The 27,009-nt window shown below is 51.7% G+C and overlaps 1 protein-coding gene across 9 annotated transcripts in view; it reads right to left on the reverse strand.

Annotated features, from left to right (window-relative positions):
* Positions 1-27,009, reverse strand: part of PRDM11 (PR/SET domain 11) — an 89,995-nt gene that overhangs the window by 52,738 nt on the left and 10,248 nt on the right. For 5 of the 9 annotated variants that reach the window (XM_054524442.2, XM_024255899.3, XM_063728460.1 and 2 more), the window contains 2 exons: positions 707-831; positions 243-346 (listed from right to left, as the gene is read on the reverse strand). In XM_054524442.2, coding sequence (XP_054380417.1) covers positions 243-346; positions 707-825 — 223 coding nt within the window. In that variant the 5' untranslated portion in view covers positions 826-831. Of the gene's footprint in view, positions 1-242; positions 347-706; positions 832-1,424; positions 1,691-27,009 lie in introns of those variants that run through there. The other 4 variants (XM_054524443.2, XM_054524441.2, XM_054524448.2 and 1 more) reach the window with 4 other exon arrangements.

A 27,009-nucleotide genomic window follows, 5' to 3' on the forward strand; every position in this document is an offset into this window, starting at 1 on the left:
GGGCCAGAGGACCTGAGGTATGGGATACTTAACCCTCATCAAGATTCAGTGTGCTATCTGGAAAATGGGGCCAACAATAGCCACTTGGATGGCTAATGATGATGACGAACCAAGGCCTGGACCTGGGCCTGGTATATTGCAGGTGAGGACCTATCTTAGTAGCATTGCTGCGAATTCCCTAGCCAGGAATGGGGTGATGGGGGTGAAGGGAGGAGCAGCCCAGAGCCCCAAGCTCCACTTACACCAGAAGTCCACTTGCTGGAAGCTTTTGGGCATGATGAGGTCGCGCTTCCCCTTCAGTTTCTTGGGCTCAACTTCCATGGCTGAGGAGTCCGGTCTCCTAGAGCTGGCCAGGGCAGAGGCCCACAAAGAAAGCAAAGAAGTCATCAGAGAGTGAGAGCCCAGTGGGGACAAAAGCTGGGGACCTGGCCAGGAGACCTAGAAGATGTGGGGTGGGCAGAGGAGTCCCAGCCGGCCTGCTGTTCAGTGCAGGAGGTGGTGGAAAAACTGGAGGATTGAGATGCCAGCACAGACCTCCCTAGGCCACTGCTTAGATTTTTCTAGAGCCTGCGCCCAGGAGCTGCCGGGAGCAGGGTTAGGAAAGGTGGGCAAGGAGTGAGAACGTTTCCCAGGGTTCCCAACCAACCCAGCCCAGGCACCTCCCACTCCCACTTCTCCCTCTCCAGTTCCCACACAGGGGCCTCACCAGGGCTGGCCATACTCCTGGTCTCGGAGTGGTGAGCAGACCTCCGTCTTCACCACCGTCACCATATCCCCCACGGCTGCATTGGTCTGGGCCAAGCACTCCTTCATGTTCTCGGTCATTCTGTCCTGGGACGCAGGAGGTGGGACCAGCACAGGAAGAGGATCAAAGAAACAGGGGAAGAGGAGTCAGTGGCGGAGAGGGCAAGTGGGGGTCTCACGGAGTCTGGTTACCCTCCCTGCCATCCCCAGAGGAAGCACTTGAGAACACAGACAACAAAAACAGCTGTAGCCCGGCCAAGAGGAAATGCCATTTCTATCCCGGGCTGGTCCTGGGGACGACTGGAGCCACCAGCCCCATGGGGTCAGGGGCCTAGAGCAGCTCAGGCCAGGAGGCCGTGCTGTGAAGCACAGCCTGGACCCCCAGACCAAAGGGCAAAGGGCAGGAGGATCCCACCTGAGCCTGGGCGCAAAACTGCAAAGGGGAGAAGGGAGGGTTCACAACTCAAGCCCAACTTGGGCCAAGGGGTAGTGGGCGGACCGAATGGGCCCTCAGCGCCTGGCAGGGCAGCCCCTCACCCTGGGACTGCCGGGAGCGCAGCCAGGCCCCTTTGCCAGCTCACAGCAGGTACAGGCAGGGCCTGGGGGCGCTGGCGAGGGCCAGCCAGGGCTCCAGCCCCACCCCACTCTCTCAAGGGGACACTCCCCAGCCCGCCGCTTACCGCCCTCCACCACCGCGCCGGGCTTCAGCCCCTCCCTCGGCACCCCGGGGTCCTCATGCCAAGTCCGGGGACACTCTTCGGGGGCCAGGGTGGCACGCAGCTGGGGCTGGGACCGCGCTGCGCCCCGGGACTGGGCGAGCGGCGTGTGTGACTCACTACCCGGGGCCCCGCTGGCCACACCCCTGCTCCTCGGCTAATCAGCCCCCTGCTCCCCACCAGGGCCCCAAAGCCGGCGGCGGCGACTGGGAGGGGTGTGGGGAAACGTGACGGCCTGCCCCCTCCTCCGAGCCAGCGGGGCCGGGGGCGCGTGATGGGGAAGGGGAGGGCTGCCCAGGCCGGGCGCGCCGCCCCCTGCCCCGTGGCCGCCCCGTCTCGGGCCGGTGTGCGCTGCGGCCGGGGCGGGCACGGGCGGGCTCTCCCCCTCTCGCCAGCCTTCCTGGCGGGGAGCTCCCTGCCCGGCCCTGCCCAGCGCCCGCCCCCCGCCCGCCGGGCCCGGCATTCCTTGCGGGGGCATGTGGCTTCTTGCCGGCCCCGGGGGCACGCAGTTGGCTGGCAGCCGGGAGGGGGGCGCGCAGGGAGCGGGAGGAAGCGGGCGCCCGGGCGGGGCGGCTGGAGAGGGCACCGCGGGGGGTCGCTCCCTGTCGGGCGGTGGACGCATTCCAGGGCCTCCCACGGGGCCCGGCGCGCACTCGGCCCGGGGGGGCGCCAGGGTTGGGCGACAGCGCCTCGGAGGCCGGGCGGGTGTCCCCAGCCTCCGAGCTGCCTTGGTGTGGCGGCGACGACAGGGCCTGCGCTGCCACCGGTGCGGACATCGGACACCCGCTAGCTCAGCCGCGGCCGCACCTGCACCGCCCGGGGCGCCTGCCACTCTACTGCCTCCTGCCTGCGTTATGCCAGGGACTCCCCGCTGGGTGCTCCACCGACCTCAAAGCCTGTGGGATGGCCCCCTGCCACCTGTGAGGGCGCAGGAATTGGGGCCTGGAAGATGTCAAGCGACTTGCCCAAGGTCATGCAGACCATGCCCGATGGCTGCTCAGTAAATTGGAAACTGGCTGAACCCCCAGATTCAAGTGTTTCAAGTTGGCTTCACCATGCAGTATCCTCAGTCCAGTCCTCTACCGAACAATTGCTGGGATCACCCTTAAGTGGGTTCAGGTCCCAGCTCAGAAGTCCAGCTGCCAGGTGGGAGCAAGGCCCTGTGGATTTGTGAATGATCCCTGAACACCTGCTGCCCTGAGGAACTCTCACTGGGATGGGCAGTACCCCCCACCATACATCCTGGGGCAGAGCCTCAGTGGTTAGGTGCCTGGGCACTGGACAGGCACTGCCTGAGTTCAAATCCCACTGATGGGCGGTGTGATCCTGGGCAGGTGTTATGGACCCCACTCCCCTTCATATGTTGAAGCCCTCAGCTCCAGAGTATCTGTATTTGCAGATGGGGCTGTGAGGAGGTGATCAAGATTAACTGAGGTCATAAGGGTTAGGTGCCCTTATACGGAGAGGAAGACACACTAGGGCCCTCTCTACCATGAGGACACATCCAGAAGGCAGCCATCCACAAGGCGGAGTGCCACCACCAGGAACAATAGGCTGGCATTCTGATCTTGGACTTCCTAGGCTCTAAAACCGTGAGAAATAAATGGCTGTTGTTTAAGCACCCCCATCTACGGTATTTTGTCATGGCAGCCTGAGATGACTAATACAGCAGGTTATCTAACTTCTCTGTGTTCTCATTTCTTCATCTAGAAAATGTGGCTAATAATAGATTCTATCACAGACATAGCTGTATTCCGTGGACACAGATGAGTGTGGAGGGGCCAGTCTCTGCACATCCCACTAAAGAATGCTGATCAGGAAGATGAGTGCTAGTGACATCATCAAGGGGTGGCTTTGAATTCTCTCCATTGGCTTGGATTTATTTTTTTTAAGCCAGTCATTTGGAAACTCTGACGCTTTATTGGAACGGACTGCTGAGGACTGCTTTGCATGGGGCTCCCTTGCTCTGGCCCCTCTGCCCTCCACAAGCCCCACCTGTATGCCATTCTCCATCTTGCCATGAGGCCTGTGAACTTGCTGTGTCCTAGCCTGCAGAACACCTGGGGAACTCCTATCCAGATTTCAGACCTCACTGCCCCCCTCCAACTGCCACTAAAAACACCCTCTCCTAGCCCCATGTCACACTTCATGGCAGTGTGACATGTATAACCGTCTTTTGTTAGCAGGATTACTTGATTAATATCTGTTTCCCTTAATAGACTGTAAGCTCCCCGAGGGCAAGGTGCAGGCCACCATTGAACTGCCAGCACCTGTAACAGTGCCTGGCACCAGGGCCAAGACTAGGGAAAGACAAGCCAGGCACTAGGAGGCTTTCACTCTGAGGGTCATACGCTTGCAGGACTGGCACCCGAGAGTGAGAACCTCTTTCAATTTTGCACCCTGAGAACCTTGCTTGGCTGACTCTCCACTTTGCCCAGCACACAGCATATTCTCAGTAAATATTCACCAAATGTTCCCCTTCATATCTCACTGGCCCCTCTGATGTGTCCCACTGGTCCCATTGGGAATCTCAACTCTGAAAGAGATCTCAGCAGGAAAAACAGGGTGGGGGTTTGATTCCCTATGGAGCTTCTTCCAGTCATCTCCGCCAGGCAGAGCAGGTAGTGAGAGATGCTGGCAGGGCAGGCACTGAAGGGTGCAGAAGTGCACTGGGGGGTAGGATGGAGCACTAGGGGGTAGGATGGAATTAGACTCATGAGACTCAGAGCCTGATTCTGACGATCAGTTGGGGAGGATAATCTGTGTGGCCACGGCACGTCACTTACACTCTCTAGGGCCTTAGTGTCTTCTTTTGCAAAATGGAAATACTGATACTTGCCGGGTGGAGGTGGTCCCCATTAGGAATAAATAAGGAGGGCACAGAGGGATGCGGGAGGGGTTTGGAGGGAGGATAGGCAATAGTAAGAGAATAAAGGACGGAGGGTAAGATAGGAAGAGAAGGAGGAGACGAGGGAGAAAAGAGAAGATGGGGGAGGGGAAGGGAGATTGAAAGAGAAGGACCCAGGCATATAAATGCTTTCCTGTCTTAAATCATTCCCAGCAAACCACTCCCTGTGGGCAAAGCATTACTTTGTATCTCAAAGTACAGACATCTATGGGCCATTTGCTTTTGTGTCCTATCTCTCACATCCCACCTTCACCACACGAAAGATTTGCCATGTTTTATAAAACAAACACATACTAAACAGCACAGTTAAGAAACAACCAGAGATAGTGTTAGAGGCCTCATGGAGAAAGAGAGGTGTTGGTTATGCCAGGAATCTGTTGTAAAAGGGTTAGTGATTGAGTTCTTCATTCAATTCTGGGCCTCCTGGCAGCCAAAGCATAAAGGGAAACATAATGAGTTACTGAGTCCTTATTATCTGACACCTATTTATTGACTATATGCACAAATAATTTCTTTCTACTCTTGGAGCTGGCTGCCTGGAGAACCAGGATCAAGCCTCAAAGGACTAATGTGCATTCCAACTCTCAAGTGGCCCATAGACACCTCTACTTTGAAATAGACTTTCTGTGCTTGTGATAAAGGCCATAGGGACAGGGAGGGAGAAGATGGGATGTGGCAGGACCAAATGAACTTCCACTGGGGAGAGAGAGAGGGAGAACATGGGCTGGTGTCCTTCATTGAGTCCATCTCAGCAGACACTCTAAGGCCTGGCCCAGGTAAAGCCCCCGTTGCCTTTTCTGAAGAATGCTCTAGTCCTACCTGCCCAGCAAAAGGCTTGGGGGAAGGGTGGTCGGCAGGCTTCATGGAGGATTCCAAGCTGCTGGCAATGCTCCCTCTCAGCTGGCTCCTCTAAGTCTGCACATGCAGAGATTAGGCTTGTTGCAAACTCAGCAGTGAGCTGCAAACCCAAAAGAAGGGGGCAGAATGCAGCCCAGGAGCCTGCAGCTCTGTTTTCACCCTTGGCCGGGTGCCAGGATCCTGGAATGCCCAGGAGCCAGTGTAGCCAGGGGACTGGGGATCTGTGCCCACTTGGTTTCCCTAGAGGCTGGCACCATGAGAATCTAGAAGGTTTACTCTGGTACCTACCACAGCATCTCTGTTGTTCCCATTGATACCAAAAGGACATCAGGTTAGGGTGCTGGCCCAAGCCACATGTTGGCCTTGACTTGGGCTGAGAATCCCAAGCCCTGGGTCTCAGTTCTGGCTGTGCTGTCAATTTTTTAGGTGACCCTGATAAAGTTCCTGCCTTGCCCTCAGTTTCTCTTTCCTGTAAAATAAAAGGTCCAACTCATAGTCCTTAACAGTATACCATGTGGGAGGTGGGCAAGGGCTTGGAATTATTATAGGGAGTTATTGAATTTATATTCTCAGCAAGCACGCCTATAGAGAACATAAATATATGCCTCAAACTTACATGTATAAGACAGATTTGCAAATGAATACTTTTGTGATGAACACACAAGATAAATGTATTTAAAAGTGTTATTGAATTCATAGAAACCTTATGTCACCACGTATTTTGTTAATCAATTGACACTAGCACAGCCACTCACAAACTGTGTAACCTTGAGAAAATGCATTAACCACGCCTACCTGGTTTCCCCATCTGTCCTGTGGGACTGATATCAGAACCTATCTCATAGGGCTGTTTAACACAGCATAATGCCTGACCTATCATAAGTACCCTATAAATATTATCCTTCATTTTATTAATATTTAAAAGGATAACAGACATCAGATGTGCACATGGTGGTGAAATTTCTTTTTTTTTTAGATTGAGTCTCGCTCTGTCGATCAGGCTGGAGTGCAATGGCACAATCTCGGCTCACTGCAACTTCTGCCTCCTAGGTTCAAGCGATTCTCCTGTCTCAGCCTCCCGAATAACTGGGATTACGGGTACCTGCCACCACACCTGCCTAATTTTTTGTATTTTTTTAGTAGAGACACGGTTTCACCATGTTGGCCAGACTGGTCTTGAAATCCTGACCTCAGGTGATCTGCCCTGGGATCCGTGCTGGGATTACAGGCATGAGCTACCACACCCGGCCAAACATTTTTTGACATTAGAAGAGGGCCTTTACAAGCAATGAATACCCCTAATAAACACTTTTTATAAATATATGCTCTGAAGATGCCTACCTCAATAGAAAAAAAAATGGATAAAAAGAAAACATGAACAAACAATCTGCAAAGACCAATAGATGGCTAATATGCTTTAAGGAAAACCATGAAGACATTAATACTCAAATAAATATAAACTAAAACAAATAAACATCATTTCTCCTCTAATAAATTGGCAAAGATGAAAAATCTTGATGTTATTCAGAGTTGGCAAGAGTGTAGGGGAAATTAGTACTTCATATCCCACTGGTTGGAGTGTAAATTGGTGTAACCTTTCTGGAGGGTAATTTGGCACATGTATCAAAACCCTCAAAGTGAGTAAACCCTTTGTAGGAGCAAGCCCACATCCAGGAATGTATCCTAAGGATGCATTTAAATTGCGTGCAAAGATTTACCTACAAAGCTGTCCTCTGCAATATTATTTTTAAAAGCAAAAAATAGGAAAGAATTTAAACCTCCAAAATGGGGGAAATTGCTATGCTATATATCACAATGAAATATTAGCATACAATGAAATATTAGACAGCAATTAACAATGCTGTAGAGGAATATTTATTGACATGAAAACACACGTTCAACATATTGATAAATGATAATGCAAGTTATTAAGTGAAAGACACCAACCTGAAAAGGCTACATACTGTATGATTCCAACTATATGGCATTCTGGAAAAGGCAAAATCATGAAGGCTGTATAAAGATCAGAGGTTGGCAGGGGTTGGGGGGAGAGAGGAACAAATAGGTGGAATATAGAGGATTTTTAGGCATAAAATTACTCTGTATGATACTACAATGGAAGGCACATGTCATTGTACATTTGTCAAAACCCACAGAAGGTACAACACCACGAGTGAACCCTAATGTAAACTATGGACTTTGGTTGATAACGATGTTTCAATGGAGGTTGATCAATTGTAACAAATGTTCCACTTTGGTGTGGGATGTTAATAACCGGGGAAGCTGGATGTGTGTGGGGGCAGGGTGTATGGGGAACTCTAGTTTCTGCTCAGTTTTGCTGTGAACCTAAAACTGCTCTAAAAAACAAGGATTTTGTTAATGAAAGCTATAAAAAGATAGATACAAAATAATTCCATTAAAACACTTTTAATTTCCCACACTACACACGTGTACAAAATAATTCCACTTAAAGTCTATACATAATGATGCAGATCTGTACACATGGGTCTGGGAGGATATATTTTAAGATATCACTAGTGGTTAGTTCAGGAGGAGGGTTGTGTATTTCTGTTTTCTTCTTTTTGCTTCTGAAAAACAGTCACTTAAATATTCTTTAGAGGACCTCTTCATAATCATTTAGTTTAGAAATTGCTAAAGAAGATAATTCCAATGACCTTTACCCACTTGTAATTAGATGCTGAGATCCTGCCAATTGGTTAGGAGAAAGGAGAAATCCAGATTAGAGACTGAGTATCAGGCACACAAGTGGCGCTTGATGCATATTTGATGAACGAATGAATCAATGACTCAATGAATCAATCAATCAGTAAGGACCCCCATATCTCTACCTGAAGCATACCTGTTTTTATTTTTGTTTAGGATTCCCATTTTGGAAGATCATGTCTACTAAAAAGACTGCATGCATTAGGTAATAATTAATTCATCTTCCTAGTTCTTCATATACACACAGGGTACATGATAAGCAGAGTTAACACACTGGTTAGCGGCCGTCATCCTAAGCAAAAGCAAAGAAATTTGACATGTTTGTTCACTTGTCCTACCTGATCATAGGATACTGTACAATATTCACTAAATTCAGTGGATGGAATACTATGCAGAAATGAGAATAGACAAACTACAACTACATGCTATAATCTGGATGAGCGATAATGCCAAGAAAAGAAAGGAGACCCCCAAAGAGTACAGACTCATACTGTATGATTCAATTTAAATAGAGTTACCAAAAAACCACCAACCAGCCGCAACTATGGTGTTAGAGGTGAAGTTTGTGGTTATTCTTGGGAATAACTGGAAAAAGGCAGCAAAGGGAGTTCTAAGATGCTGACCATGTTCTATTTCTTCATCTGGGTGCTCATCCCATGGGTATAAGAAGTTTGTGGAAATATACTCAGCCAGCTTTTACAATATGTGCACTTTTCTGAATTTATATATGTTAATAAACATAAAGAAAAACCATCTGCTGGAGCCCCTCAAGGGCAAGGAACTCCCATATGGGGACCTCTAACCCTGTCCAGTCCTTGATTTTGCAGCCGCAGGAACTGGGGTCCAGCCAGTGGAGGCTCCTGCTGGGGTCATGGAAAATGAGGTTTTGAGCTTTTACCCACAGGGCAGTCGCTGCTAAGCATCATGGGTATAGCTGGCCAGGGCTGGTGGAACACATTCTCCCAAGGCGGTCCCTCCTGCAGAACTTTGTTTTTTTGGACGCGGTATTTCTCTCTTGTTGCCCAGGCTGGAGTGCAGTGGCGTGATCTCGGCTCACTGCAACCTCTGCCTCCCAGGTTCAAGCAATTCTCCTGCCTCAGCCTCCCCAGTAGCTGGGATTACAGCCGGGCGCCACCACGCCCGGCTAATTTTTGGATTTTTAGTAGAGACAGGGTTTCATCATGTTGGCCAGGTTGGTCTTGAACTCCTGACCAAGGAGTTCAAGTGATTCACCTGCCTCGGCCTCCTAAAGTGCTGGGATTACAGGCGTGAGCTACCGCGCCCAGCCAGAACTTTTTATGTGTTTGCTTCTCACAGAGGATACTGCTGGTGGCTTCCATGGTATCCGTTACCTCATTACTCCCCACTGGAAGTTGGACTTTGTTCAGGTGCCACACCTCCCTTACAGGACCTACTAAGTGAGATTCAGAGACATTGAGCCTTTGCCCAGCACCAGGGCTGGGCTCAGGTTCATCTAAGCCAATTCTAGCAATGCCACCTCCCTCCCCAATGACTGGATCAGGAACCTGGCCTTTAATCAGCACATGACATTTCCCGCCAAGATCAGACATTTGACTTATTTTGGCCAAATCAAAGGGAAGGGAAGGGCTTTTATTTCATGACTTGAAGGAGAAAGCACACAGTCATTGTTGCAAATGGGAGCCATGTCCTGCAGAGGACCCCAGTAGGAAGCATCTTCAGCATAAAGCGAGTTCCTCAGAGCAGGGGGACAGGGTGGTAGGACAAGAAATACACATTCATTTGCACCCTGGTATCTGAGGGGAATTAGTTCCAGGACCCTCTCTGATGCCAAAGTCCAGGGATGCTCAAATCCTGGATATAAAATAGCATAGTATATGCACATAACCTTTGGATATCCTCCCATATACTTTAAATCATCTCTAGATTACTTATAATGCCTTATACAATGTTAATGCTATGTAAATCACTGCTATACTGCATCGTTTAGGGAATAATGACAAGGAGAAAGTCAGTTGAGCCATGGCTGGTTGAATCCATGGATGCCCATGGATAGGAGGGGTTGACTGTATTTGGTCTTTGTCCCTGGTTCCTGGCTAATAAAACAGAGCTCCTAAAACTCTTGGAATTTCCTGGGTTACAGGAGTGTCTTTGGTGCTTCATAAGGAGCCCCACCGGATCATACCTGAGTTTATGCTAATGAGATGACTGAGAGGGGGAACCCCCAGATAGCTTCAGGATGAGGCTGAGTCACCAGAAAGAACATGTGATTGGAAGGTTGGAAATTTCAGTCCCAACCACTGGCCTCTGGCAAGGACAAGAGGGGCTGGAGGTGAAGCTCTGTGAAGACTCTTGAAGGAGGTTTAGAAAACTTCTGGATTAGTGAACACAGCAAGGTGCTGGAAGGGTGGAGGTCCAGCGAGAACATGGAAGCTCCAGGTCCCTTCCTCTACACCTTGCCCTGCGCAGCTCTTCCATCTGGCCATTCCTGAGTTGTAGCCTTTATGTAAACCAGTAATAGTAAGTAAAGCACTTTCCTGAGCTTTGTGAGTTATTCAAGTGAATTATTACACCTGAGGAAGGGGTTTGTAGGAGCCCTGGATTTATGTTGGTCAGAGGTACAAGTCCCCTGGGACTTGTGACCAGTGTCTGAATTGAGGGCAGTCTTGTGTAACTAAGCTCTTATCTTGTGGAGTCTGCACCAGCTCTAGACATCAGTTGCAGAATTGAATTGAATTGAATTGTTGGACACCCAGTTGGGTTGGAGAATCCAAGATGGGGCTGGTGTTGGGAACCATCTCAGAGACAGAAACTGTAACTCACACGGTTGAGGTGCTGAACCAACAGGTCCTGAAATCCACGCTACCTCTGCACTTCCTCTTACACTGCTTTATTGCCCGGGCCTGTCTGCAACAGGGTTTCTGTCACCTGCAGCCATGAGCCATCCTCACTGGGACACTGCCCTTATCAAAGGGGCAGATTCCATCTATCCCCAGGCCCATTCCAGCTGGGCCCAGCACTCTGACTGTGCCTCTGTAAAGCACCCGCCTTGATGGTGCCTCAGCCTACAAAGGGGCAAACAGGGTGGGGCCACAGCATCTCACCACCAGCCACCCCTCTCCTTTAAGCCCAAGATCTGCACTGAAGTGACATCCTGGGCATTCTCTCCAAAGCATTGCTGGTGGGAGTGTAAACTAGTAGCACCAGGGAGAGCAATTTGGCACTGGGGAACTTTAAAAAATCCACACAACCGGCTGGGCGCGGTGGCTCATGCCTGTAATCCCAGCACTTTGGGAGGCCGAGGTGGGTGAATCACCTGAGGTCAGGAGTTCAAGACCAGCCTGGCTAACATGGCAAAACCCTGTCTCTACTAAAAATATAACAATTAGCTGGGTGTGGTGGTGGGTGCCTGTAATTCCAGCTACTCAGGAGGCTGAGGCATGAGAATTGCTTGAACCCAGGAGGTGGAGGTTGCAGTGAGCCTAGATTGCACCACTGCACTTGAGCCTGGGTGACAGAGCAAAACTCCATCTCAAAAAACAAACAAAAAAAACCCCATAACCTTCCATCCTACAACTTCTAGGAATTTCTCCAAGACATCTGTGCAACAGTATTCCTTGCAGCACTGTCTGGGATAGCAAAAGACTGGAAACAACCAATGTACCCATGGAGGGGGATGGGGTGGTTGGTTGAACACCACACAGCACAGCCACACAACAGAGAGTGAGCAGTTTCAAAGAAGGAAGCCATGGAACAAACCTAACCCCCTCCTCCATGGCTGCCACCCTGCTCTAAGCCACTACTCCCTCTTCCTGGAATGGCTTCACAGACAGCCTGACTCGTGTCCCTCCTTCCACTCTACCCCTACTGTCCATTCCCCACCCACAGTCAGGGTGTACCTGTTATAACATAAGGCAGGTCAAGTGTCCCCTGCCCTCCACTCAAAACCCCCATGGTGCCCCATCTCATGCAATGCAAACACCAAAGCTCTTCAGCACTGTGCTGGCCTGACACAGTTTATTCCACTCCCTCTGAGATTTTCTCCCTTCCCACTCCCCACCCCCCATCACAGCCACAGGGGCTGCCCTGCTCTGCCTCCAACATGAGCCTTAGCACTGGCTGTTCCCTCTGCCTGGGATGCTCTTCCGCCTTATACCCATGTGGCTTGCTCCCCTACTCCCTCTAGGCATTCACTCAGTTACTTTCTCTGGCTTCCCTATATAATGCTGCAACTCCCTGATGCTTGCTACCACTCCTTCTTTGCTGGATTTTTTTTTTTTTTTTTGAGACAGTTGTCTTGTTCTGTCACCCAGGCTGGAGTGCAGCCTGGCGTGATCTCAGCTCACTGCAACCTCTAACTCCTGGATTCAAGTGATTCTCCTGCCTCAGCCTTCCTAGTAGCTGGGATTACAGGTGCCTATCACCACACCTGACTAATTTTTGTATTTTTAGTAGAGACAGAGTTTCGCCATGTTGGCCAGGTTAGTCTCAAACTCCTGATCTCAGGTGATTTGCCTGCCTCAGCCTCCCAAAGTGCTGGGATTATAGGAATGAGCCACCCCGCCTGGCCCCTTGCTTTATTTTTCTCCAGAGTGCGTGTCACCATCAAACTTAAGCAGCACTTCTGTCTGCCTCCCCAAATAGAATGTCAACTCCAGGAAGGTAGAGATATTTCTCTGTTTTGTTCACTGCTGTATCCCCTGAAACTAGAACAGTGCCTGGTGCAAGATAGGCACATGATAAACATTTGTTGAATGGATTACTCATTTGGTGGTGAAACAAAACCAAAGTTAGGAAGAGAACACGTCATCGGAGAGGCAGCAGAAAATGGTGGTTAAGAGCATGGACTCTGGTGCTGGGCTGCCTGGATTCAACTTCCAGCTGCATTATTTACCATCTGTGTGACACTGGGGGAGTTCCTTAACTTCTCTGGGCCTGGGGATATCAAAACCCATTTATGCCTAGTGTTCCATTATTGGAAAACTAAGCATGTGGGAGTTATTTACATCCTACTGCTCAAGGTCATCGCCAAGGACTGATTGCAAAAATTCAAAAACTTGCAACCTCAGGCATAAATGGGTTAATAGCACCTACTTGGTAAGGTTGTTATGAGAAATAAATGAATTAACGTGTGTAATAAACAGTATCTGGCACAAAGCCAGTAAGCTGTATGTGTGTTATATAAAACAAACAAGCCCCAGTTGCATAAAGTGTTAAAGGACACACACATTTAGATGTGCTCATATATTCTCAGAACAGCTCTAGGCTGTGACAGTTGATGCTCCTAGATGAGGGCTAGAGGAGGAGAGGTAGTTACTGCTTACTGAATTTTATACCAGATGCATGCATTTCTGATTTTAAAAATATACTAGTGATGCCTAGGGGCTATTAATTGTTGAGGTTGGGTGATAGGTATGTGGAAGTTTATTATACTTTTCTATCTACTTTTTTTTTTGCACAATAAAAAGTAACAAATACTTATCAGTATTATTAGAATTAAAATACAAGTCCCAGGTTGCCTCTCCCCAACCCCCACCCCAAGCATGTCAGTGATTCAGGGTGAGGCAGGCAGAGGGGGCTCCTCCCAACCACTGCTGTACCTGTGGAAGAGGGCCCTGAAGTCCTAACAGTTCCCTGAGGCCAACCTGGCTCCACAACTCCAAGTACCCGGTCAGCCACAGCCAAATAAGAATTGGGGAGAAGGGGGTGTGGCCTGTGAAGGGCCAGGGTCAGGCTGCCAGGAGTGCAGTCTCTGGGCTGAAGCCACACTTTCAGATGGCAAAGTGGCGGCTGGGAAGATCACCACTGAAAGAGGCCTGGATGTGTAGATTCCTCTAAGGAGAATCAGAGCTGTCCTGCATTGACCACTTGCTGGGTGCTGGAGACCCAGTGTGTCCTCGTCTAGCCAGCTCCTTACCCCCATGATGCAGTGAGGAAGCCAGAGAGTATAAGTGATCCCTCCGCACACCACACCTGTGGCTCTTAGTGGGCAGGGCTGGGATTCCAACCTGGGTAGAGCTGAAAGGATGCCCGGAGATGCCCTGACCCAAGCCCCACCTTTCTAGACAAGGAAAGGACCAGAGGGGAGGAAACCTCAAGGCCACCGGAGGAGGCAGAGGGAGACAGGAACCCACCGCCAGCCACTCGGCGCAGGCAGCCCCTACCCTTCTCCTGGACATTGTGCAAGGCCCTCACACTTATACTCCTCCCAATTCGTGGAGTTGGGGGTCTCTATTTGAGGATGTAGGACCTGAGGAAACACCATGAGGTTCTTTTTCAGTGTTTTGGTTACAAGGAAAGGGGTCCCCCTGTCTGGGCCACAGGACCCAGAGGAGAAGGCTTGTAGATGGAGGGGCTGCAGGGGCATAAGGAGTCCAGGGAACCTGACCACGGCCCACGGCCCACAGCCCCTGCCCCCATCAACCTTTACTTCTCCCCCATCCCCTTCTCCTCCCTCCCTCACTGTTCCATCCTGCCCTGCTGTTCTCACCGGCTGTGTATTTGCCCAATCTTGCCCAGAATCTCAGAATTAAAGACACCTCAACAGTTATCTAAATCCTTGCTTCTCAAGCTATGGTCTGTGGACTGGCAGCCTCGGCATCTCCTGAAACTTGTCTGAAATGCAGAATCCTGAGTTCTGCACCACAGTCCTCCTGAATCAGTTGGCCTAAGGTGATTTGCCCAGGTGATCTGTATACACATCGAAGTTGGAGATGCACTAGTCTAAATCAGAAGATGCTTGAAACCACAGCATACATCATCCCGAAGCATGCGTGAGTACCTCCAGCAACAGAGAACTCACTACCAGGCAGCCAGCTCACCATTCCAATGGACGAGTGTGGCGTGTGTGTGTGTGTGTGTGTGTGGTGTGAAATGAGAGAGGCAGTCCTCCTTGGGTCCTAAGCATCCCTAAACATCCTTGCTGAGTACATCCACCTGGAAGGCCTCACTATCCTCTGACTCTGAGTCATTTCTGCTGCTGGTGATATAGGTAATTAAGTTGGTCAAGGAGACATTGGTGTGAACACTGTGCAACTGCTCACTCCCTGGAGAAGGGAAACTTACTTGTTTATGGCTTGCTACAAAAGCTGCTGAGCCCTCAGCCCTGAGTTCTTCTGGTGCAACACAGCCCACTGTGTGAATAGTTGCCATCTGGGCCAACCCATGGGACTCGGGAGTAGGGTAATCCCTACTGATGATCCTGATGTTTGCTGTGAGTAATAAACTGTCTTGCTGATCCATTGACTCTTGGCCACTTTTAGCACCTACACTATGTGACCTAGGGTTCTTCCATGATTGTGATAGTGTGCACGTGTGTGTCATTAGTGGTCATTACTAATGAGAATTAAGAACCTTCTCATGTATTCATGGAAAGGCTCATACATGTAAGCTCCAATAAGACCTTGACTTAAAAGAATTCAAAGGGAATCTGACCTTTCTTGAGCACCTACTTTGTGCCAGGCTTTGTGAAAGTGAATTCCATTTTTGTATGATCTCACTTAATCCTCTCTATAACCGTGCAGGGTGAATTATACCCGCTTCCTACATTTGATGAAATTGAAGCTGAGTGCAGCTCAGTCTCACAAGAGTAACAAACAATATGAATGAGCTGGGCTGAGCAATAAAGAAGTAAACAAAGAATGAGATGATTTCAGAGAACAATATCTGTGAATTCAAAGTGATGTGATCACTAGTGATTATAATTACTGTATGTCAAGTTTGCCAAAACAAATGGGCATACTTGGGCTTCTCTGGCTGATCCGGCAAGTGGAGGAGGAGGCACTGTGGAGCCGTGACACTCGACCAGGAAGGCAGGTGCAGCTCAGAAGGTGGAAGTCCTCTAGGAAGGAGATGGAAGGGGCATGGATGTGGCTGATGCCCAGCTCTGTGCTGGGTGTTTTACATACTCTGTGAAGCATTATCTGTTCACTCGCTCTTCTGTGTTCGCATCCTACCAAGTGCCAGGCACTGTCCTAGGTGCTAGGAACCATGGGTGAACAAGGTCGCCACCCCCAGGGGGCTTGCAGCCCAGTTAGAATATTTATGCATTTGCCTGCTGGCATCCAGGCCCCCTGGTGTCCCTGGGGAGCCCCCATCTCCAATGCTCCACTCCATGGGTAAGAATGCCACTGAGGACTGACCAACCAGTATTCGTATCTGCAGGCCAGCCACAGTGATTGGTGCAAGAGAGGATACAGGGTCTAGCCAATTTGTGAGCTACAATTCTGGGGCTCTGGGGGACTCTGCTGGAAAGAAAAGGGCCCTTTCATTGCAGGGATTGCTGAAAGGATAGAAGGGCGAATCTGCTGTGTGCAGGGGCACAGCCAACCACTGTGCCACCTCATACAACAGCCTGCCCGTGAATGGAGTCATACCTAAGAAAGCAGGGCAGGATGGACAGAACAAGTCCTGATGACAGTGCAAGCCCCTGGATCCAACTGTACCTGAAGCTCTCAAGATCCTCCTAGAGCTTCTGCTGAGCCCATAAATTCCATTTTTTGACTACTTTTGTTTGACTTGAGTTTCAGTCAGTTTGTATTTAGTCCTGTCCACAACCTAGTAAGCACAGTTTTACTTTGTTTTTCAGATAGGAATGGAGGCTCAGAGAGGTTAAGTGGCTGGAACAAGGCTGCACAGCAACTGTCTGGAGTCTGTGCAATGCAAAGCCCACACTCTTTTCTCTACTCCCAGGTGGCAGTGTAGCATGGCGGGGAGACAGGCTGCAATGGGAGGGGGTCTTCTACGGCAGGGAGTGAAGGGCCCATTAACTAGAAGGAAAGCCTGCTCCCTCCTAGACAGGCCTGCAGAGAGGCAATGGCAGAAAGGAGGCGCAGGCTGCAAACTGGTGACTGTTCTTTTTTTCCATTTTTATTTTTGCCAACTTCGAAGAAACAGAAGACTCCATGTAAAAACGTGGATGTTCAGCTTTTCTGGGAAATCCGAAGGGCTGGCAACACCACGCGGGCAGTCCCACATGGCAACGATTCACTGGAGCTGGGTGGTGGCCCTGCTCAGATGGGCAAGGGCAAGGCGCTCACTCTCCAGGTCTCCAGTCAGCCTGTGTCATTCACATGTGACCCCCGCCTGGGCTGGGCATCTGAGTGTGCGGCCTGCGTGGTAGAGACCACAGTGCTGTGCAGATGCCACCCCTTGAGAACCCAGCCTCAGAGGAGATGAAGGTGCTGGGCTGGGGACTCACCAGCCTCCCAGCTCCTCCCATTCTGGCTGCTTCCAAATACCCAGCACCCAGAACGGTTCCTGGCACCGGCAGGGCTCAATACATATTTGGTGAATGCATGAAGACAATGGGAGGGCATCAGTTGGAGATTTCCAGGAGTACCCCATTAGCAGCCCTGTAAATCCACTCCCAAGGGGCATGGGAGAGGTGAGGAGGGCAGGAACAAGGGCAGCCCTGCAGTTCACTGGCAAGAGGCAGCTTGGTGAAGAAGCTGGGAACATGGGCTCTGGAAGAGGACTCCCTGGATGAGAATCCCAGCTCTACGACTTACTAACTATGCGATCTGGAGAAGTTATTTCACCTTCTGTGCCTTTAGTTACTCCAGCCCCCCGCCACATAAAATGGGGATGAGAGTGAAATCAGGTTGTTGTGAGTGAAGTTATAAGCAGTCGGTAAATAACTGTTACTCCAACCTCGTCCACTGAGGCATAGACCTTGGATAAATCCTTTTCCCTCTCTGAGCCTCAGTTTACCCATCTGCACAATGAGGCCGTTGGGATTAATTTTCCTTTAGGATCTGCTGGCTCTGGCATTCTGTGAAACTCAGGGTCATGCAACTCCAGAAGCTGGGCCCCCAAGAGGCATCCAAGCAGGTCTCAGGGGTCTCTCTGCCAAGCCGTTCCCACCATTGAGGTCAAAACAGACCCGAAGGACCATCACAGTGAAACTACTGATTCGAAATCCCTTTAGATTTAGCCCAAGTTCCAGCCTCAGGATCTGCTGTGGCTCATTTACCCCAAATCATGATAACCCAAAGGCACAGGGACATGGCTAGAAGGAGCCAGCCCTGGTGGCTGTCCTGAGAAGGGCCCTCCCAAGAACCTGCAAGAGGGGCTCAACACAGCCCTCATGGTGGCTGGCGCCCTGGCAGCCAGCTGGCAGAGCCGTTTCCATTTCTCTCGCACGCCCCCAGATGGGAAATGATTCATGAAAACCAAGAAGGTAAAATTAGCCCAAAGGCTGCCGAGTAATTTATGCAGCCAACAGCCCCAGGAGGGAGGGGAGGCCCGCACTGCCAGCTCAGGCTGGCCTCCCAGGGGCTGGCAGAGCGCAGCCTGGCCATCTGGAGCCTCTGTCTCCGGGGTCTTCTATTTCTGGACTCAGCTTCCCAGGCTGTTGGCAAGGCTTCCGGCGCTTTGCCTGACCTTACCCTGCCCACTCACCAGACCTAAAGGATGCTGGATACATTCCACCGGGGACCCGCGGGGTGCTGGGCAGTCACACACATCCACCTGTTCTATCCTCACCTCAATCTCAGGAGGAAAGTTTCAGATCCCCCATCTTTCAGGTGCAGAAACTGAGTGAGGTTCAGAGGGGTTAAGTGGGTAGCCAAGGGTAAGTGGCAAAGCCAGGATTCAAACCTGGATCTCATGAGCTCCGTGAGCTGTGCCTTCCCTGCATGCTGGCTGCTGGTTGCCAAACCTCAGGTTTTCCATGGGGTGAGGAGAGTGGATCCTGGGAAGCCCCACCACACCCTGTCATGTGCTTTTCACAGTCTCAGGACCATCCAATACCAGAACCTGACCCTCAACTCCAAGCCCAGTTGTCCCAATGGACAAGGTATTCAATATCCCAATCTCTTATATAGGGGCTGAGGAAGTATTGGTCTGCAGCTCCTTCTTATGGGAGGGACAGAATAACAGATATCAGCAAGCTCCATGATCTCACTTTGCAGGGCGGTGCACCAAGGCCCAGAGAGGGAAAGGGACTTACTCAAAGCCACACAGCAAACGTGGTTGAGCCTAGGCTAGAACTGAGTCCTCCTGCAGAGATCCTGCTGTCAGAGCTATTTACGAAGAGTGCAAATCTGAGTGGAGGTGGGGGAATTCCCTACGATCAGGAGCAGCTGAGGTGGGAGTTACTTCCTGGGACCACCGGGTACCCCCCCATCCTCAAGCACCTGCTCCCACCTTTGGGACACACAGGGGCCACCTGAGCAGCAGAAGAGGGCTCCTTAGAAGGCAGTAGGTGAGGCACACTGGAATCCTGCTCCACGCCTGCGGGACCTTGGCCAAGACCTTGGTTAAAGATGGGCTCATTATTGAAAAGAAATGAAATCGAAATGAAAAATGTGTGCATTTAAATCACCCAGTAGGCTGGGAGTGATCCATAGGAACTTGAAGGGTCAGCACACATGCTGGCCCAGTGCCTGTCTTCAGACCCTCTGGCTCCCCTGGTTTTGCCCAGAGGAAGACCAAGACCAGCCACAGGTGACACACACAGCTACCCATGGAGAGGGAATTTGCCTCTGTTCCCCGGGGGCACAAAGCTGAGCTCCAGTGTGGACAGCTGGGAGCAGTACCACCCACTCCTTGGGACACAGTTCAGAGCATCCCAGTTCAGGCACCGTCTCCCCAGAGTGACTGCAACTGCCAGGGCCCAAGCCCTGAGCTCAGCACTTCCAAATATCACCACACTGGACCCTCCCCATCAGTGCTGAAAGAAAGGTGAGAAAACCGACATGCAGAGAGCCTGAGTTGCTTGCCCAAAGCTTTCCATTCATTCAGAGATTATTTATTTGACACATTTACCAAGCACCTGCCATGTGTCAGGCATGGTGCCAGGAGTGAGAAAGGCGCACTTCCACCTTAGTGACCCCCCGGCCATCAGAGGCTTTACAGCATCGTGGCTCCCACACATCCTCTGAAGCTATACTGCCATGATTCAAATCTCAGCTTCCTCCAATATGATCTTGGAAAGTCACTTAGCTTCCCTGTGCCTCAGTTTCCTAGGCTGTATCTACCTCATGATGCTACCCTGAAGATTAAGTGAAATGTCACAGATAGTGCCTGCCACATAAGTGCTCAGTAAATATGAGTGGTTATTGCTGAGCCAGAACCCAAAGCCTGTGTCCCTCCGACACTATGTTCTTAAAACTAGACCAGGTCAGTTTCTTTGGTGTGACCCAGCAGCAGGCTCTGTGAGGGCCTACATCTAGAATTAGAAGGTGGGCTTGAGGTTTCCTTCTGCATCCACTAGCTCAGAGAGGCCCAAAGGGCCTCTCTGAGCCTTACTTTCTCCAGCCTAAAAATGGGTCCAATGATGGCTGCTCACCTGCCTCCCTGGGAGAAGCACTGGAGCCCCCAGGGCTGCTGCAACCGCTGCCCACACCACAGGACAGGTGTAGAGAGCGAGTCCTCACCCCAGATGGGTAGACAGGCCTCAGCTGAAGCAGCCACCCTCTGCTGCCGGCCCCCTCTAGGTACCCAGAGGGTCCAGGGCTGGTGCTGGGGGAAGGGCAGGGCCCAGGGCAGGCCATGGTGCTTCTCGCCTCTTAGGAAATAATCCCAAACCTCTGTGCTCACTGAACACACACGCCACTGCCCAGAGGGCAGGAGGCCAAGCTGTGTGGCCAGGAACCTTTTGCCAAGACTGTCACATTAGGTCGCCTCATGAAAAAGAACCGGACAGGGGACCAGATGGCCTGGCTACCATTCCCAGCCCTGCCGGTGGTGACCTATGTGGCTTTGGGAGAGTCGCATAACCTCCTGGAGCCTCAGTGTCTGCATCTGTGAAACGACCTTGGCCAGGTTGCCTGTTTTTCCAGCGTGGCTGCAAGGAGCTGCTTAGGCAGCAGCATCAGTGTGGTTTGGAGCCTGAAAGGATGGTGTGAGGAAAACAGCAAACAGACCATGCTTTCCAGCACTAAATAAATCATCAGCTGCACCGATTTGCCCCTGGGGCTGCGAGGCAAACCCTGACCTGGAGCAGCCAGTGTGGCCCAGAGCCGTCCCGGGACTCTCAGGGGAAAGGCTGGCCCCAGACTGCTTTCTCCTCCTGCCCACGCTGCAGGCCAAGGGAGATCAAATCCGCAGCCACAACGAACCTCATTGACAGCCGGGAAACCTGCCTGACGGATGGGGTTACGCTATGAGGCTCCTGGCCACCTGTGCCGAGCAAGGGGTCAGGGTGACCTTCTTCCCTCCCCGTAGGCTCTGGTCCAGACCCTTCGGGGCCAAGCCGGGATGAAATCCGATCGCCCGCTGCATTCCCAGGCAGCAGCCTCCACCAGGACGTTAGTGGACGGCGGGACGAAGCCATCACCAAGGCCGGAGCCATGCAGGCTGCCCTCTGGGAGCACAGGCCCCCGGCCCATGGAGGTGGGATCCAGGGCTCATTCAGAGAAGACACCCTGGGAGAGTAACATTACTGGGCATTTACTGTGTGTCTACACGGCACATGGTAAACACTTCACATGTGTTAGCTCACTCGGTCCTCAGCAGTGCCAGGATGTAGGTGCTGCTGTTATCTCTATTGGACAGAGGATAGAACTAAGGCACCGAGAGGTTATGTGGCATTCCCAGAGTACCCAGTTGTTAAGGGGCTGAGCCAGGATTTGAACTGAGGCATTATGCCTCCAGAGCTCATTTCCTACAACAGCTGCCCAAGAGAGAGGTCACCCAAAACCATGCCTTTGAATGAGCGCAGAAAACCCTGAATGTGAAGGAAAGAAGGCTCCAGGGGCCACAGCCACTGTTTTCAACTCTCTGAGGGCTAGCAGGGGCCAGGAGAGCTGACTTTCTCTCTGGCTCTAAAACGGAGAACCAGCAATAGTGAAGGACTCACAGGGAAACATTTGGTTCTATGCAGTCTCGACAGATTTTAAACATTGTACAATCAACTTTAAAAAACGCAAAAGGTTCCCCAGACCCAGCAGTAGCTGCTCTAGATATGTGCAAGGAGGCACTAGAATAAAATCAGAATTTACCCAAATGTCAGTGGTGGGGGGAGGTTAAATGACGATCCTTTCTAAAACCTACTGTGTGGCTAGATTTCCCAGATACAATGTCAAGTGAGAAAAGCAATTTGCAGAATAATCTGTACTACATGAAACCATTTGTTTAAACACATACACACACACCCACACACTCTGCAGTGGTACGTATTCCTATAAATTATGTGTGTTGACATATAGAAAAAGATCTAGAAGGATATATACCAGAGTTATGACCATGACAGTCAATGCTCTAGAGAAATCTGGAATGTTGTGATCATCAAGAAAGACTTTAGTTTATTTGTTAATATTTGATTTTTTTCAAAGTAAAAATGTATTTGTATATTCCTTATATAATCAAAATGTAGTAAAACAAAAATTAAAAGATCCAATGAGCTGCCTTGGGAACCAGTGGGCTACCAGTCCCTGGAGGCATGCCAGCAGCTCTGTTGGGGTGGAGGGAATTAGAGGAAATTTAAACCACAAGGTATCTAAAGGGGTGAACACCCTTTCTGAACCTCGGGAGCCCCAGCAGGCAAGTCAGAACAAAAGCCCTTACTCTCTCTACTCACATCAAGAGTTGCTATAAGGAAGCACGGAGCATCAGACCCTGAAGAAGGGAGAGGCTGGAGTTGTGGATCTTCATTGTGACTCAAGAAGAAATGGGCTGGGCAGTCAGAGGCGCACAGGCCAACTCTTCAGAGTCTACCTTCCCCCAGCCATCTTCCCCCAGTGACTCCTGGCCCATTCTGTTTCAGCAGCCCCCAGCCCTGGCCAATTGTGACCAGCTTCAGGGATGCTTCAGGGATAAAGGCTGTGTCCCTAAGAGGACCTGACACTGGGGTCAACAGTTCAGGAAGGAGGAGATGAAAACGGTTATAAATGCTCACAGAGCTGACTGCCACTGACGGTGATTACTACAAAGCCCAGGCAAAAGCCCAGGCAGGCCAATAAGCCCTGACCCCAAACACAGACTGAGCCTGTGAGCCCCGGCCAGACCCTGACAATATAGCAAGCAGAGGCCAATGAGGCCATTACCTCCAAGACAGCTATGTGGTCACGAGGAGAGTCAGAACATGTGGGTCTAAGTCCCTGATGTCCCACAAGACCTTGACAAAGTCGCTGAACCCTGTGGGGCCTCAACTCCTTCATCTGCAAACTGGGAGAACAGTAGCTACTCCCAAGCTTGCTGCACAGATGAAATGAGACCAGGCCCACTTAGCCTCTTTGTGAACCATAGGGACTCCCACAACATGTGAGGCCCACCCACGCCTCAGACACTGGGCTCTGAGAAAAGGGGGTGGCAACAATTAAGCTCCAGAAGCAGCCAGACTGCTGCCAGGCCAGGAGCCCAGAGCAGCCAGGAAGGAGGCCACTGCTGGGCCCAGGAGGCAGCAGGCAGAGGGGTTCTCCAGGAGGGAAGGGTCCAGGAAGAAACGAGAGTGAGTCTAAAAGGGCAGAGGAGACTTTCTGGGCCACTGTCCTGGGCCTGAGGCCAGGGTGCTCAGGGAGGGCAGGGGAGCCACTGGCAGGTGCCAGGGAGGAGTCTGGTTTATAACTGAAGCCCGGGGACCAGACCCCTGGGAGCTGGGCCAGCGGGTCCTTGCCTCACCGGTAGCCCAGGGAACTGGGACAGGGCAGGCCACGGAACTAGGAAGGGGGCTCAAGGAGAGGGAAGGCAGAGCACAGTCCCCGGGAGAAGCCGAGACAGGCTGCGACGAGCAAAGGGGCCAGACTGTGCCCCTGGACCCGGACACAGACAACCTTGGAGGATTTGATTGGGAGGTCTTGCTAAGAAGTGGCAGGAGCCATGCAGAACAGGCTCAGGGTGTCTGTCCTTAGAGAAGCGGGGGCACCGAGAAGCAAGAAGGTGTCTCAGCAGGCCTGCACAGTGAAAGGATCAGCTTTGGGGAAGGGTGCAGCAGAAAGACAAAGCCTGAGTTAGACTCAGCTGTCCCAGGGCCTGCTCCCCAGCTCCCGTCAGGGAGGCCCTCGCTCTATGGCAAGTAGTGAGTTCAGTGTGGGACCAACCAAGTCGGGTACAGCAGACAGGGTGAGGACTCTCATCCTGAGCCTCCATACATGACCAAGGCCACTGTCAAAACTAAGGCACCTCAACAACTCCTGCCTTCCTGGCCCTGAAGCCAGAGCCTGGACAGAGAAGAATGCCTGCCCAGCCCCGTTCTGCAGGACCCCAGGCAGCTGGACTCCCTGTTGAACAGCAGCCAGACAGCCCGGCCTGCTGCTGGGGCCCAGCCTGTCTGGGAGCTGCCGGGAGGGAGGCAGGGGCTGGGCCACCCTGAACTGGGGCCCCAGAGGAGGGTGGAGGTGGGGCAGGCAGGAGAGGCGCTCCCGACAGCTCCTTCCCAGGCAGGCCCGCCATGGGCTTGTGGCCACATGCAGGCCCAGGCACACCTTGGTCTGTTCCCAGCAGCCCCGGGACAGGGCAGGTCAGTTACTCTAGGGACAGGAGGCTGTGACAGAGTTGAAGACCAGCGACTCCCTGACACTGCACTGTCTGCTTTGAGCTGGGCTGGGTTGGGACTGACTTTAACTTTCCCTCACTGCCTCACCCAGATGTTTGCTCCTCAGGCCACAGAGGCAGGTCTCAGCCCTGGCCCATCAGAGGATCCATGCAGGAAGCCACTTCAGCCTGCTGCCCACTGCTCACCTCCTACACAGACCCCATGCCATCAGAGACCAGGTACCCAGGGCCTGGGCAATGGCCCAACCTCAGCTCAAACTTCAGCCCTCCCTTCTCCTGACAGCCATCCCTGAACACGGCTCTGGACTGTACCCCAAACTGCACCCAGCATCCATTTGACAGCCCACCAGTCCACGTTCCTGCAGCTCTAGTAGGACAAGCAGTGAGGACAAGAGAGTTCTGCCATGGCCAGCCCGTGACCCCAGGTGTGACCCCACCAACCAGGCCAGCCTGGAGAGGCCATGCTGCTCACACCCGAGGGCTGCCTGCCCATCAGCCAGGACCGACTCAGGGGACAAAGAGAGGCCTGTGCATCAGCAACTTACTCCACAAGACACAATCGAGGAACAGCCTTCCGGGAGGTTGGCGGTGGAAAGGAAGCACACACCTGGATGGCCTCTTTGGTCCTCTAAGGCAGAGGTCCCCAACCCCTGGACCATGGATGGGTACTGATCCATAACCTGTTAGGAACCAGGCTACAGAGCAGGTGGTGAGTGGCAGGCGAGCTAGCGGGCATTACCACCTGAGCTCTGCCTCCTGTCAGATCAGAGCCAGCATTAGATTATCATAGGATGCGAACCCTACTGTGAACTGCACATGCGAGGGCTCTAGGAGTGTGCTCCTTATGAGAATTGAACGAATGCCTGATGATCTGAGGTGGAACAGTTGATGATCTGAAGTGGAATAGTTTCATCCCCAAACCATCCTCCCCGACCTCGTCCATGGAAAAATTGTCTTCCACGAAATGGTCCCTTGTGCCCCGAAGGTTGGAGACCACTGCTCTAAGCCACCTACTCAGCCATGGCCACCTCAAGTCCACTGCCACCTGGACAGAGTTTCTATAGCGCAAAGCTAACTACTTCTCTCCCCTGCTTACAAACCACCCACAGCTCCCCAGTGCCTCCAGGGCAAAGTCTCAATTCCTTCACACGGCATTCCAGGCCCTCCCAGCCTGGCCCTCACCTGCCTCTCCCCAGCCATCTCCACTGCTTCTCTAAACACCCATGACCGCTTGCCATTCCTGAGCCATGGGGTCCTCCTGTTGCTGCCTTTGCACATACTGTTCCCAGTGCCTAAAATGCCCTTCCCTCTCCCTCCGCCTGGCAAACCCCCGCTCCTCCCTCAAGGTCCAGCTCATCGTCACCTCCTCTGGGAAGCCTAACCAGATCCTCCCTCTTGACCTCCAGGGCGAAATGACTTGCTCTCCTCTGCCCCATATCCATGAGCAAGCTGGGCGCGTCCTACCTTCAATCCCAAGACCCAGGCAAGAGCTGCCCAAGAAATTTGAGGTGAAGTGACTTCTTTACTTTTTAAGTTTTCCAATCTGATGCCAACAGATGTTTTTGTGAAATAAAATTAAAAATGATGTGGCAATGTCAAGTTGCCAAACAAGTTTCTCAAGGCTTTCTCTCAAAGTCTGCATGTCTCTCACCACAGACCCATCCAGCACAGCTCAGGATGGGCAGAGGTCTGTGGACCATGGTCTCCATTGCCTGGCAGAGCTACTGTGCTCCCGGTGTTCTAAGAGGAACCTGGTGCAGGGCCCATCAAGAGTCAGGTGTGTATGTCTGGACCCCAGAGCACAAGGGGCTGCTCCATGAACATCTGCTGACCCAGACAATGGATGGGAAGGTCTGAAAATGCTGTAACATGTCCGGTCCTTATGCTAGGCCTCCCCATTCCTCAAGTGGCCACATAAAGGCACAGAGAGGGTGACCTGCCCGAGCCACAATGGCCCATATGCTGTACTTTCTTTACACTGCCCATCATCTCAGGGGAAGGAACCTGGAATCTGTAAGTCAGCCGTCCAAAGTACTGCCCAGCATGGATGGCTGACCTTATCTCCCACTGCAGTCCCAGCAAGCCAGTCCCATGCTGTGATAAAGAGCTCAGACTCTGGAATCAGACAGACCTAGGTTCATATCCTGGCTCAGCCTTTCACAGCTGTGTGACCTTAGGTGAGTCACCTCACTTCTCTGGGCCTCAATGTTACCTCTGTAAACTGCACCTAATAACACTAGCATCATGGGACAGCTATGAGGGTTGAATGGAACATGCCCGTCCACACTCATTCGGGCTCGGCTGTTGCTGATGTTTATAAAAGGCCCAGGGTCTGGCAGCCAGACACTCTGCCCTGGATCGTCCTTTTCTGCTCGCTCTTCTGGAGACCCAATATCTCCTCTTTGGGGTCAAGAGAGACTGCTGGTTTCCCTGGCTGCTAAGCTTGCTGATTTCCTTTGAGGACTTCACCTCTCTGCCCTCTGCCTCCCTCAGGCTAAGGGGCTTTTCCTTCCTCCTTCTCCACCCCTCCTTGAGGCACCACTGCAACCCCTCTCCAAATGCCAACCCCCTCTGGCTGGTCTTGCTTTCTCTTGGAACACAGCCGGCCTAAAGAGGGGCACCCCTGGCCCCTAGGAAAATGTC

This window comes from Pongo abelii, chromosome 9 (assembly GCF_028885655.2).
Source record: "Pongo abelii isolate AG06213 chromosome 9, NHGRI_mPonAbe1-v2.0_pri, whole genome shotgun sequence".
In the NCBI taxonomy this organism is placed as follows: Eukaryota; Metazoa; Chordata; class Mammalia; order Primates; family Hominidae; genus Pongo; species Pongo abelii.